The following is a 14,537-nucleotide window of genomic DNA, read 5'->3' as shown; positions in this document are numbered from 1 at the left end:
GTTTTGGTGTCCGCCTCCAAAGCGGAATGGAGGCTGAACGGAGGCAAACTGATGCATTATGAGCGGATCCTTATCCATTCAGAATGCATTAGAATGCAAACTGATCCGTTTTGGACCGCTTGGGAGAGCCCTGAATGGATCTCACAAACAGAAAGCCAAAACGTGAGCGTAAAAAGTAGACTTAGGCTACTTTCACACCTGTGTTTGGTGCGGATCCGTCTTGGATATGCACAGACGGATCCGCACCTATAATGCAAACGCTTGTATCCATTCAGAACGGATCCGTTATTGCATTATTCTTTAAAACAAAAGTCTAAGTCAAAACTGATCCATCCTGACTTACATTGAAAGTCAATGGGGGACGGATCCGTTTTCAATTGCACCATATTGTGTCAGTGAAAACGGATCCGTCCCCATTGACTTGCATTGTAAGTCAGGGTGGATCCGTTTGGCTCTGCATCGTCAGGCGGACACCAAAACGTTGCAAGCAGCGTTTTGATGTCCGCCTCCAGAGCGGAACGGAGGCGCAACTGAGCCAAACTGAGGCATTCTGAGCGGATCCCTATCCATTCAGAATGCACTGGGGCTGAACTTATGCGTTTGGGGCGCTTGTGAGAGCCCTGAAACGGATCTCACAAGCGGACCCAGAAACGCCAGTGTGAAAGTAGCCTTCAGGGCAAAATCAGATCACAGGCAGCAAACACTTTTGCACAGCAGGCATTCTTCAAGAAACCCGATTGCCCAGACAGTAAGACATGAGGAAAGCATGGCGAAGCAGTCACTGTGGTAAGCATGTGCTAGCAATATTAAAGGGGTTGTCTCACCTCAAACATTGGTGGCATATCGCTAGGATATGCCACCAATGTCAGATAAGTGTGGGTCTCAGCTTTGGGATCAGCACCTGTCTCTAGAACAGGGCCCCCAAAGTGAATAAGAGCACACCACGCATGTGCAGCTGCACTCCATTCATTTCTATGGGTGTGGAAACTGGTTCGGCTACTTCCAGCAGCTCCATAAAAGTGAATGGAGTGGTGGCTGCACTTGCACGCTGCGCTTTCCATTAATTTTTATGGGACCTCTCGGTTATTACTGGTTTCTTCACAAGAATATATTGTACATATTGAAATTAGTAATAAGTATTAGCTTTCTAAGCATAGAAAGCCACTATTCTTAAAATGGCAGGGCTATAATCTGGAGAGAAGTCTTACTAATGTTTTCTTCTGTTACTTTTCCCCCCTCATTTAACCCATAACAAAAGCTGATAAAAAGTTACAATTAAAATCTTATATGTAAGGCAAAATAGCCTGATGAAAGTACTGCTATGCTTGCTAGTAAGTAGTGTATACAATCTCATGCTATGACACAGCTCTAGGGCGAATTTTACTTCTTTCCTGATACTTACACAGAATACTCGCCTTATCTACTTCAAGATCTGGTTCTCATTGTAAAGGCAAGGTCTGAGCCAGAGCTGAGTGTCACAAATAGGAGAAGCATGGATGCATCTGCTGCACAGGGACATTACAGAAGCCGTGCTAAATGCAGATATCTCTGTAGCGGTTTAACTTTCAGACAAAAGAAAGGTATCATTTTAATCAGCATGATAAACCCTACCAGCTAGCATGCTCGGTTTAATAGGGTTGATCATGTTGACAGAGGCTTCTTAACGACTTCCCGACCAGCGCCGTACGGCCGGGTCTTTAAAGATGGCACCTGCTCCACAGCAGACACCCACGGCTAATGTCACCGATTGCGGAAAATTTTCACTTCAGATTCCGTGTTCAATCCTGACCACGGCATCTCAGTGCAAAAACTGGAAGCAGGTATTTCAGATTAATAAAAAGAAAATGGTATAATTTCCTGCCCGACTCCAGTCCCACGCCACAGCTCCATCCTTTCCTTTATCCTTTGTTGTCCTGACTGCAGCGGTGACATGCCTGTATAACATATGTGACTGCTGCAGTCAATCACTACCCTCCGCGGTCTCATGCCGTATACTACCGAGGCCGGCTACAGCTGTCAAGTCAATACGAAACACCATCACTGGTGTCTAGAGGACGAGAGGAGACGCTGGGACTAAGGAAGTACAGGAGGGTAAGAATACCATTATTTTGTAATCTGTATATCTGGGACAACGTCTTTAATGCCATAGACAGAATACAGGTCATTATACTTGGCGTCTTGTATTCTCCAGCAGAATTTGAAAGGCAGAGCTCCAGCTTGATGTTCATGCTATATCCGATTATACAGGGACCTTACCAAATTATATATAAATGAAGACAAATATGGACATATGTCAGGTACTCAATCAGTGGTACTTCTTGTACAGGTGGTGCACAGGCCTGGTGGGGCTTAGAGGTTCTTCTGCCACAGAAGAAGACACCAGTATTATAAATGGCACATGGTAGGTTGAAGACCTTGTAAAAGATTTTGCACTGGAGGCACGAGGTGTTGCCTCTGTAGATCCAGCATATTATTGGTCACACTTATGGTACTTTTTTTGAACATTTTAAAAGTGAATGCTCCTTTACTATTATAGGTATAAAGAGAAGAAAAAAACGAGGGTTAATCCAATCTAGTGGAGAACTCCAAGAGATAGGATATAACTAGAGGCACCAGCGGATGGAGGATAGAGAAAAAAAGTGGAATAAGAACGAGAAAATCAAGTGCAGCAGGGAAGGCAGCTAAGGGGGCGCTCACGGCGAAAGAGATCAGCGTGTAAATGAGATAAGAAGTAGTGACTAGGAAGGTCTAATATGGTTCACTGGAAAATGGACCAAGCTAGACTAGTCAGATAGTTTGACCCCCATGAGAAGCGCCAAATCCCAAAGTGTTTCAGAAAAAAATCCAAAAGACCAGCAGGTGATCTAAGTGTTAACTGGCAGATGATTAATCACCTGCTGGTCTTTTGGATTTTTTTCTGAAACACTTTGGGATTTGGCGCTTCTCATGGGGGTCAAACTTTTTGACTAGTCTAGCTTGGTCCATTTTCCAGTGAACCATATTAGACCTTCCTAGTCACTACTTCTTATCTCCTTTACTATTATGCTACCCACTTCAAAATTGAATATTATTAATTCAAAGGCCAATAGTAAAAGACAATTGTACGTAACACGGGAATCTCCACCACTTCTATTCATCTTTCAAGTCCTCCGTCCGAGCGCACAGCTGCCCCGCACATCCTGGAGAGCAGGTCTATCCCTAGTTATTTTCCTGTTTATCTTGCAATTCATCTTATCCTTCTTGTCTTATCATATACAAGCTAAACTTCCTTTCTTGAGGTGCTGACCCCTCTGAAGAGTTTTACATGTGTTTCCACATGTGCTGAAATATCCGGACAAGTAATGCTACTATTTACAGCGCGACTACTTCATCTGATGCGACTTTCACACCTGCGTTAGGTGCGGATCCGTCAGGTATCTGCACAGACGGATCCGCACCTATAATGCAAACGCTTGTGTCCGTTCAGAACTGATCAGTTTGCATTATTCTGTCAAAAAAAAGTCTAAGTCATAACAGATCCGTCCTGACTTACATTGAAAGTCAATGGGGGACGAATCCGTTTTCAATTGCACCATATTGTGTCAGTGAAAACGGATCCGTCCCCATTGACTAACATTGTAAGTCAGGACGGATCCGTTTGGCTCCGCATCGCCAGGCGGACACAAAACGCTGCAAGCAGCGCTTTGGTGTCCGCCTCCAGACCAGAATGGAGACGGAACGGAGGCAAACTGATGCATTCTGAGCGGATCCTTATCCATTCAGAATGCATTGGGGCTGAACTGATCTGTTTGTGAGATCCCTGAAACGGATCTCACAAACGGAATTCAAAACGCCAGTGTGAAAGTAGCCTAAGCTTTTTATACAAATTGGCCTGATGTACAAAAGCCATATATGCCAAAGAAAAGATACCTTCAGCGAGCCAAAAAGAGGGGCCTGTCGTCCCAGGGCTGCAGCTTATGGAGAGGTGCTCCAGCATACATGTAGTGTAACCACGCTCGCCAGTATTTGGGACTCCCATAATGGTGGATGTAGAGAGCCACCCATGCACGGCCACCTCTCTACCCACAGCGGCCACACAAATACAGCAGTGGAACCCGGTTCTCAATATAGATGCAGGTCAAGAGGCATGATGGGAAAAACTCTCTATTGTTTATTACTATTATTTATTTTTATGAGTCATTAAAGGGGTTGTCAATCTAGGCCATCAAAATAGAAATCCTGGAAACCCCCTTTAAAGAGGTTGTGCCAAACTTGTAAGTAAGGCTACTTTCACACTAGAGAATGTGGATAGGGGATAATTTGCAACCTTGGCACAACCCCTTTAATTTCAAGTGGCTACAGTCTTCCTTGCCATGTTATTAGATGGCCAGATACATGGATTATGCCACACAAATACGAGGAGGTGAAAGGCTCTCTATCAATACGGACATCAGATATCAGGGGGAAAGGATGATCAGAGTGGAAGACTCTGCAGACCAGCATGTGGGTACAAGCAGGATGAAGGAAATACTTTCACGTGTAAACTCGGCACCACTTTGTTGTGCAAAATACCGTAACAGTGAAATATTTACTTTTCCAGCGCTCGCCGCCATTCTGACTTGTAGCGTCATCCAACCATATGTAAACTCATTCCGGGACCTAATGAGCAGTGGTGCAATAAACCGGATCCCTCACGTCACCGCCAGTCCTGTATGCTGCTACCCAAACATTAATACGGGAGCCAAAACCTTCACAGAAACCAGTAAGAAATGCACAGACATTGCCCCCATTCCCTGCTCACTGGGAGCGTCCTTACAAACGTACTGTGGAGCCACATTTTCCCAGCTTGATTTACTTATATGGTACTAAGGCTCCTTTCACATCTGCGTCGTAAGCTAAGTCTGGGGCTTCCGTCACAGAAATGGTCAAAAATAGAGGAAAGAAAGATCCTGAAAAGCAGTCCCAGCTAAAAAAAAAATGTTCTCCTGAATCTGTGCCGAATCTGGCAGTACCGTTATTTTCATTCTTCCGTTACAAGAGAAATAAACAGCGCTGACGTGAAAGCAGCATTAGGTCTCGTTCACATTTCCGTGTCCGTGTTTCATCCATGAAGTATCCGCGTTTGGTCTGTGTGCCATCCGTATTCCATAGGCACTGCTAGGCTGAACATTAATTTCAAGAGCATCCTATCAGTGGCCAGTGAACAACGGACCAAATATGCATGTCATTCGTGTTGTGTCCGTGATTTTTACTGACCCATAGACTTCAATGGTTGCATCACGGACAAAAGTAGCGCATGTCTCCGTCATTTTTTCACTGACCCACAGTCAGCAAAAAGTTACTGATGGGTGAAAAGGCACATAAAAAAATAAAAATAAAAAAAAACAATGGGTATGGGTTCCATTTTTCACTGACGTGCGCTGTCCGCATTTTGCACGGACAGCACATGTCAGTGAAAAACGGAAATGTGAACAAGGCCTTAGCTACAATTCTTGAGAAAGCCTACAGACAAACATGGCACTGTTCCTTCAGGAAGAAAGCAGTTCCATGGCTCCTGGGCCATCTTCACTGGACCTTCAATACAGCGCAGTCATCATTAGTTCAGGTACATGTCCCTGCAGCCGGTATATCTGCGTGGTACTCAGCCGCTGCATGGCCACATCGCAACTGTGATATGCGTTACCATGGCGTTACGTGGTTGTGCCCTTACTTTTCCAGTATCAACTATAAATATCAATAAAAAGTCATCGTGAACGCAGGCCCACCTCTCCAGCGGGACCTGGGGCGCAGGAACATGCCTACTCCGGGTCAGCTGTGGTCCCAATAGTTGGAGCCGCACCGTTTACGCTTTTACAGCATATCCCAGCACTTCGTCTAGTGTCTCAGAGAAAGAAAGCGGCAGCCCCTCAGTGCTAAAATAAGGAGGAGGTTTTTTTTGCTGTGATTTTCTGAAATCTTGGTAAAAACATTGAGGGAGATTTATAAAAACAGGTGTAAAGTAGAACTGGCTTAGTTGCCCATAGCAACCAATCAGATTCCACGTTTCATTTTCCAAAGGAGCTCTGAAAAATTAAAAGTGGAATCTGATTGGTTGCTATGGTTCTTTACACCAGTTTTTTAGAAATCTCCCCAATGTGTTTTTTCCACAAATTTCAGAAACTTGGGGCAAAAACCATGACATGCCCTCAAGATCTGGATAATCCAAAACTAGGCAAGAGCTTTTACGGGCAGAAAGGTATAAAGCAGGTGAGCAGACTTTTTTTTTCCGCGTTTGTTCTAGGTTTTTTTGCGGCCTGTATGCAGAACCATTCACTTCAATGGGGCCGCAAAATAAGGAAATGACTCAGTGTGCAATCCGTTTTCATATGTCCTTTGCGCCAAATAGAACATGTCCGCAAAATATCCAACGGTCGTGTGCAAGAGCCCTAAGGCTGGATTTACAGATATTATAAATTTTTCATGACTTTTTAATGCTCTTTTAAACTGGCAATCGGTGGGGGTGATGGGCACACGGGACATACTGGCCTCATGTATGCTTACACAAAATATTTTACATGACATTAATTGTTATGTCTCTGGTCTGTAAGGCCTATTGCACACGACCGTATGGCTTTTTCAGTATCTTGCCGTCCGCAAAAAACGGATCAGCAAAAAATATGGATGACATCCGTGTGCATTTAGTTTTTTGCGGAACGGAACATCTGGCCCCTAATAGAATAGTACTATCCTTGTCCGTTATGCGGACAATAAGGCCTCTTGCACACAAACGTTTTTTTTTTTTCGTTTCGTTTTTTTGCGTTCCGTATATGGTCCATATACGGAACCAGTCATTTCAATGGATCCGCAAAAAAACGGAACGTACTCCGTATGCCTTCCGTATTTCTGTTCCACAAAAAACGAAATGCACACAGACTACATCCGTATTTTTTGCGCACCGCAAAATACTGAAAAAGCCATACGGTCGTGTGCAAGAGGCCTAATAGGCCATGATCTATCTTTGAACGTAACGGAAACGGAATGCACACGGAGTACATTGGTTCCGTATACGGAACGTAAATGGAAAAAGTAAAAACATTTGTGTGCAAGAGGCCTAAATCAACGATTCCTTTGTGGAAGATCCGGGAACAAGCAAATCCAAATATTAGGATTTAGTGAAATCTGGAATCCTGCTGCTAGAATTTCATACTGAATTTGGTGCTGGTTACTTATAATTTACTTAGGCCTATTGCACACGGACGTTTTTTTTTCCCGTTTACTGGACGTTTTTTGCGTTCCGTATACTGTCCGTATACGGAACCATTCATTTCAATGGGTCCGCAAAAAAAACGGAATGTACTCCGTATGCATTCCGTTTCCGTATTTCCGTTTTTCCGTTCCGTTTTAACATAGAACATGTCCTATTATTGCCCGCAAATCACAGTCCGTGGCTCCATTCAAGTCAATGGGTCCGCAAAAAAACGGAACACATACGGAAATGCATCCGTATGTCTTCCGTTTCCGTTCCGTTTTTTGCTGAACCATCTATTGAAAATGTTATGCCCAGCCCAATTTTATCTATGTAATTACTGTATACTGTATATGCCATACGGAAAAACGGAACGGAAAAACGGAACAGAAACGGAACAGAAACGGAAACACAACGGAAACAAAAAACGGAACAACGGATCTGTGAAAAACGGACCGCAAAACACTGAAAAAGCCATACGGTCGTGTGCAATAAGCCTTATTCTGCATTTCTTATACCTTTGAATGAACTTTTGTTTGTCATAAAGGAAACCTCCTGCTCCAGAACATGCTGCCCACAGACTGCACTGCCTTTTGTGGTAACCGGTTACCTTTAATTTTGGGAAATATATTTTTGTTGATCTGTGTTCCCCTCAAAGAACTGCACCGCTGATGCCTATAGGCTGACCACTCCCTGATCTTCTCGTCCTGACTGCGTACAGCGCCAGGACCTACAGCGCACACTATGACCTGATGCTGTGGGGGCTTGGAGAAGACCAGAGAGCGGCGAGTGCAGGAGAGACCGCCGGATCTGCACAGTCTGGAGCAGTAAGTTTATTTACTTATTGGGGGTCTAATATGAGGTCTAACGAAGAATGGGGGGGTTCTGATCTGAGGTCTAATAATTAATGGGGGTTTGTTCTGAGGCCTGGGGGTCTGATCTAGGGGTCAGATCTAAGGTATGATGAAAATTGGGGGTCCGATGAGGATTTGGATTCTGATGAAAAAAAATTTTTTCCTATTTTATTTGTCTAAACCCTAAGTGCGTCTTATGGTCCAGTGCGTCTTATGGAGCAAAATAATACAGAACTTTTCAAAGGCTATGAAAACAATCAAAATGCACAGTATATAAATAAGCACGAGGGGCATTTATAAGCTCAGTTTAACATGAGGAGCAGATACAAGGGCGGACAGATGCATCCAGGGCCTTCATTATACAACAGATGCCAGTTCATTCTAAACATTTTACAAATGACACTTGAAGACTCTTCATATGTTTGGATTTTTACCAAATGAGGAAAAAGCTATTCCCATAGAAACCTTTCTCCACGATCCGAAGGATAGCAATGCAGCAATCAGCCCACACACATCAATCTTATCCAAGAACTGGAGTGTGCGCTCATAGCAAATATGTTCAATGAAAAACAGGTTTCAGGCATGAGTGGCAGGAGACAAATGCCCTGGCTTACCAGCCTGTACAGCAGGTGCCCGCTGTATATATAGTGCTAAGTCTTCACGTCATCTTGGCTCCCACTTCATTATCTACACAATAGTTCTTCTATCATCATATGTCGGATTTCAAGACTCATTTAATTCAGCACTAAAAGCTCATTAAAGGGGTGGTGTCACCTCAAGCATTGGTGGTGTATCGATAGGAAAGGCCACCAATGTCTGATAGCTGCGGATGCCACCTCTGTACCCGCATCTATCTCTAGAATGGAGCCTTCAAAGGGGAGGAGAATGGACCATGCTCCATTCATTTCAATAGGAGTACCAAAAACTGAAGAATTGTCAGAAGTCCCATAGAAATGAATGAGAAGGGCACCGCGCAAACGCAGCCACCGCTCCATTTACCTGTATAGGACTGAGGGAAATAACCAATCCAGCGCTCTGGACCATACAAATGAATGGAGGACGGCCGCGCATGCCTGGTCCATTCTCCTTCACTTTGTGGGCTCTGTTCTAGAGATAGGCGAGAGGTCCCAATGTATGAGGAGAGACAATCCCCTAGTCCCAGAATACGGATCTTGGGCACTGCTACATATGTACCAGTCCTATTCTGATCAACGGAGGTCCAGCTCCTGGCACCCACACTGATCAGCCTTTCTATGGTCACATCAGGGGAGAGTTAGAAAAACAAGTGCATGGGAACAGTAATCGACCTGCCAGTGACAAAAAAAACCAAGAATCTGATTTATTCCTTTCCTTTATTTTTTTATAGATCCTAACCCCAAACACGTTCATAGAGGTATCTCTGATATCTTGTCTCTGGAGACAGCAGATGTTCCCCCCAAACACCGCTTCTCCCCTGCCGATACTGCAGCTCAGTCCTATATAAGTGAATGGGATAAGGCTGCAATGGAGTGGGGCTCATGCATGCAGTGCTCGGCTTCTCTACGGCAGTACCAGTGCAGCGGCTGTAACTGTGCAAAAGTATCAGGAAGTAATTCATAATAATACTGTTTAAAGTGGGTGTCAAACACACAAACATCTTCTATTTCCCTAGGGTGTGACCAGCATGGCCCGGGGGTGAGGCATATGACATACTGTGTGTGTTCACCTCCCATTAGTGCACAACGTACCCAACCATTGGGGGATCTGCTGCAATTTCATCAGACAATATGATAATTCACCATAAGATCAATTGTATGAACTTGTAGTGTATATACAGTACAGACCAAAAGTTTGGACACACCTTCTCATTCAAAGAGTTTTCTTTATTTTCATGACTATGAAAATTGTAGATTCACACTGAAGGCATCAAAACTATGAATTAACACATGTGGAATTATATACATAACAAACAAGTGTGAAACAACTGAAAATATGTCATATTCTAGGTTCTTCAAAGTAGCCACCTTTTGCTTTGATTACTGCTTTGCACACTCTTGGCATTCTCTTCATGAGCTTCAAGAGGTAGTCCCCTGAAATGGTTTTCACTTCACAGGTGTGCCCTGTCAGGTTTAATAAGTGGGATTTCTTGCCTTATAAATGGGGTTGGATAATATGACATATTTTCAGTTGTTTCACACTTGTTTGTTATGTATATAATTCCACGTGTTAATTCATAGTTTTGATGCCTTCAGTGTGAATCTACAATTTTCATAGTCATGAAAATAAAGAAAACTCTTTGAATGAGAATGTGTGTCCAAACTTTTTGTCTGTACTGTACATCGAGATATATATAATATATATATATATATATATATATATTATATATATAACACAGCAGCACTGTCAATATACAGAAGTGTGGGTGCAATCCCTCCAAGACTACTTAGATGCTGCAGTCACTATTGACCACGGCATCTAAGAGGTTAAACTGTCCTGATTGTCGCTTCTGCCGATCCGTCTCTCATATGAGAGCGGCGCTCCTGCTCTCCGCTGCACGGGCTTATTCTAGGCTGCTGTAAAAAAATAAAAATAAATGATGCCCAGTAATGACACCCCTAAAAACAGGTATAGGCAGTCAATAATGGGTTAATCATTATCTGATGTGATTTCTAAGGCTAGTTTCACACTAGAGCTAGAGATCCGGCAGGCTCTTCCCAGGATCTTCTCTGTTGGAAGCTTGAATGTAATGGGGACCGGCCGCAACCCGGCAAAGATGCTGAGAATCAGTCAGAAGACAACCAGTTAAAGGGGTTTTCCCAGACTTTAATACTAGGTCATCAGTATCTGATTGGTCAGATTGCGACACCAGGGACCCCAAGCGATCAGCTGAGAAGGAAGCAGTGCTCGCAGTAGTGCTGCCGTCTTCTCGCAGTGTTTCCTAGACCAGTGACGACACGTTCATTGGTCACATGGCCTGGGAGCAGCTCAGTCCCGTAGAACTGCATGGGGCCGAGTGCGATACCAAGCACAGCCGCTATAGTATGAACGGCGCTGTTTGGCAAGATGGGCGGGGTCCTGGGTGTCGGACCCCCACCGATCAGACACGGATGGCCTGTCCTGAGGATAGGTAATCAGTATTAAAGTCTTGGAAAACCCCTTTAGTGTCGGAATGCAGAGATCCGGCAGGCTGTTCTGTATGTGCTCGTATGACCGCACTAAGGGTCCATTCACACGTCCGTATGTGTGTTGCGGATCCGCACATCGCCGTCACTCTCATAGAAAATGCAATTGCGGACAAGAATAGGACATGTTCTATTTTTTTTGCGGAACGGAAGAGCGGATGCGGACAGCACATTCCGGCCCCATTGAAAATGAATGGGTCCGCACCTATTCTGCAGAATTGCGGAACGGATGCGGACCCATTTTACGGACGTGTGAACGGACCTTTACAGTCACATACCACACCGACGAACGCTCCATGTAAATGGATCTAAACGAGTGGCGGTAGACTTACTGCATCATCGATTGGTGACCCTTAGGCCTTATGCTTCCAGCCCTGTGCCCATCCCGCATTTTCCCTTCCGCATGTCCCGCTGTACGGTCGTGTGCCTGAAAAGCATCAAATGCTTGATATTCATCTCCATTGTTTTCAATGGGAAAACGGCTTGTTCATTTACATGGTGCGTTTGTTTTTCCGCTCAAGGTTTTAAAAACCGCTGCGTGGAAAAAAGACGGGACACGTCAGTTCCTGATGCGGATTCCGCATCCTCATTTCCCATTGAAATGGTCAGGGTCAAACACCACGTCGAAAAAAAAAAATGCTGCTAAAAAAAAATAATAATAAAAAAAATAAAAAAAATGTGGAATCCCGACGCAGAATTTTTGTCTGTTTTTCTGAGGACAGAAAAAGCTCAGTGTGAACATGCCCTAACACGACCTTGTAGGGACAGGCTACGGGCAGATAGTAGCACTGATGACACATACAACGTGGGCTATTTTCCCAGCGATCACCACTGACCCAAATCTGCCCGCACATCTTCTGCGAGACGTTCACATAAGCAGCAAGAGCTGCGCTCAGCCGAGTCAACGGAAACATGATCGCTGGCCACCTGCTCCCCCGAAAAAAGTCCGCACAGAATCCAAGTGTATTCTGGAAATTAACCTCCTCACTGCCAGCAGGACACAATCCGCTCATAGGCTGGAGGACATCAGCCTAGTACTAGTCAGAGGTAACTCCTATAGGTACTGCATGCAGAGGCACGCTGGGACTTGTAGTCCCACAACAGCTGGCAAGGTTCTGGTTCAGCAAGGCCATGACAGGTGGCAGCTTTACTTGGAAGCCTGATCTGCTGGCATTCGCCAGGGCACAAGTCACTGTCCTGTCCCTGGAATTAACTGCAGCTTTGTCGCGAGCTCCGCTTTTTTTTTTTCCTGGCAGACTTACACCAGATACAGGGGGCATGCTGGAACTTGTAGTTCTATAAAGCGGAAACATATACAAGGGCAGCCAGAAATTAACTCCACGACAGGGGGCAGCTTTTTGGGCAGACTGTTGGAAATTTTCATTCAGCACCACCCAACGACGCGGCACATTTAGGAAATAAGACATGTGCTGCGTACACGAAACCTGCAATGTCCATGCCAACTGTAAGGGTACATTCACACGGGGCAGAAACTTCAGGGACGGTCACAATTCTCTGCCGATATCCAGCCAGGCGCGTGCCGCCAAACCAACCCAATTCAGGCGAGTCACAGAAAACTGCTGAGTGTGAATTCACCCTTACACGGACTGGCACATGCGGTGGCACTAAGAAAAGAAGCTGCGCCAGTTCTCTCCAGCCTGCACTTTCAGTCTAAAGTACCAGTCTTATGACATTACTGGCACACGTGCCCCTGAAAGTGCCCAGTGCAGCCTGTCCGTTAATGGAGAAATGTTCCTGCAGCAGAAGTTGTGACATTACATGGGCACTGTTCACACTGTGCGGCAGCGTCCGCTTCTCAAAAACTAGAGCAGAAATTCCACGTTCGCTAGAACTGCGGCCGCCAATACTGGCAAAACCCACATGTAATGCCATGCCAGACCACCCTGGTACATGTGCCCACACATGCCAATCTCTCACTCCACCCCCTTTCTATTATTTATAGATGTGACAGCTGCCTGGCGGCACCCGGTGACGTCACTTGTTCAGGTTACCATCACCAGGTATGCCAGTTTTATGAATTAGGGCAGATTTATAGTTCAATGATAGATGAGTGACTGGCAAACTGCCCGTCCGCGTCCAGCTGGAACAAAATAAAACTACATGGCCGGTGGCACCGACTGGGTACTGGTATGTCTGGTCTCCAAGAAGGACTGGTGCAGGCACAGTGAGGGGCACACCATAACATGGCGCTGGTACCATGTGCTGCACTTAGAGATATGTGATGCCATACCTATGCCACAGGGGATGGGTAGTGTGAGGTGTTTAGCACAGTGGTACACAGGAGCAATGGGCTACATCTGGCATACAGTACACCCCGGCTACGCCTGGCATACAGTATACCCAGACTACACCTGGCATACTATACCAGAACCACATGCCTGAGAATACACACTGGCAATGACGGACATGGAGGTGCCCACCTGGCTGTGGAGCACTGTGCACATGAACTTGCAGAGGGCACAGCGGGTGAGGGCACACACAGCTGGTCACTCACCTCCGTCTCCATACGTCTCGATGCCGTAGCCGTCCTGCAGCCCGTTACTCCACGTGCCCTCGTACCTGGCCGGGGTGCACAGACTCTGGCGGACCCCGTAGCGCCCCTTGAAGCCATGGGACCACTCTCCCCGGTACATCCACCTGCCCTTGGTCTCCGCGCCCAGCCCGTGCCTCTTGCCCTGAGCCCAGTAGCCCAGGTAGGTGTTGCCGCTGGGCCAGGTGTACACCCCGACTACCTCAAAGCCGTGGGACCAGGAGCCCGCGAACTCCCCCTGACCCTTGGGCCCCGTGCAGATGCCGTGCCCGTGCGCCTTGCCATCCTCCCAGCCGCCACAGTAAGTACCGCCATCGTCGAAGTCAAAACGTCCGCCCGTCATTCAGGGGAGCTGAGAGGAGCGGGGAGCTAGTGACTGTGTCCCGGCGGCGGCATGCACCCTGGTCCGGGCGCGGCATGGACACCCCCCACATCCCACTCACAGCTGCCAACACCCGGCCAATCCCCGGCCGAGCCCGCCAGCATCATCTGCCGCTCACCACGCCCCCGCCCGCACTCCTCCTCGTTATCATCTCCCTCATCCTACTGTAATGTCCGAAACCGGGATGGAGGCTCCGCGCGAGGAGAAGCGCCCTCTGCCGGCAGGGGGGAGGACGACACCGCCGCACCGCGGAAGTCCAGTCTCATCAGCCCTGGTGCCAGCCTCCCTCATACCCACTCCGCCCATGACATGATCAGCCTCAGCACCCTCATACCCATGACTGGATCAGCCTCTGTGCCCTGATACCCACACTGTACCCATGACA

General features: G+C 46.3%; 1 protein-coding gene across 1 annotated transcript in view; it reads right to left on the bottom strand.

The window, feature by feature from the left end:
* JPH1 (junctophilin 1) overlaps positions 1–14,207 on the bottom strand; it is a 125,812-nt gene extending 111,605 nt beyond the window's left edge. Inside the window, exon 1 of the mRNA XM_040432430.1 lies at positions 13,735–14,207. Coding sequence (XP_040288364.1) covers positions 13,735–14,113 — 379 coding nt within the window. The 5' untranslated portion in view covers positions 14,114–14,207. The remainder of the gene's footprint in view (positions 1–13,734) is intronic.
* Positions 14,208–14,537: the final 330 nt, after the last annotated feature.

Source organism: Bufo bufo, chromosome 5 (genome assembly GCF_905171765.1).
Source record: "Bufo bufo chromosome 5, aBufBuf1.1, whole genome shotgun sequence".
NCBI classification, from domain to species: domain Eukaryota; kingdom Metazoa; phylum Chordata; class Amphibia; order Anura; family Bufonidae; genus Bufo; species Bufo bufo.
Note: the sequence above shows the minus strand (reverse complement) of the source record. Positions and strands in the feature narration are given on the sequence as shown.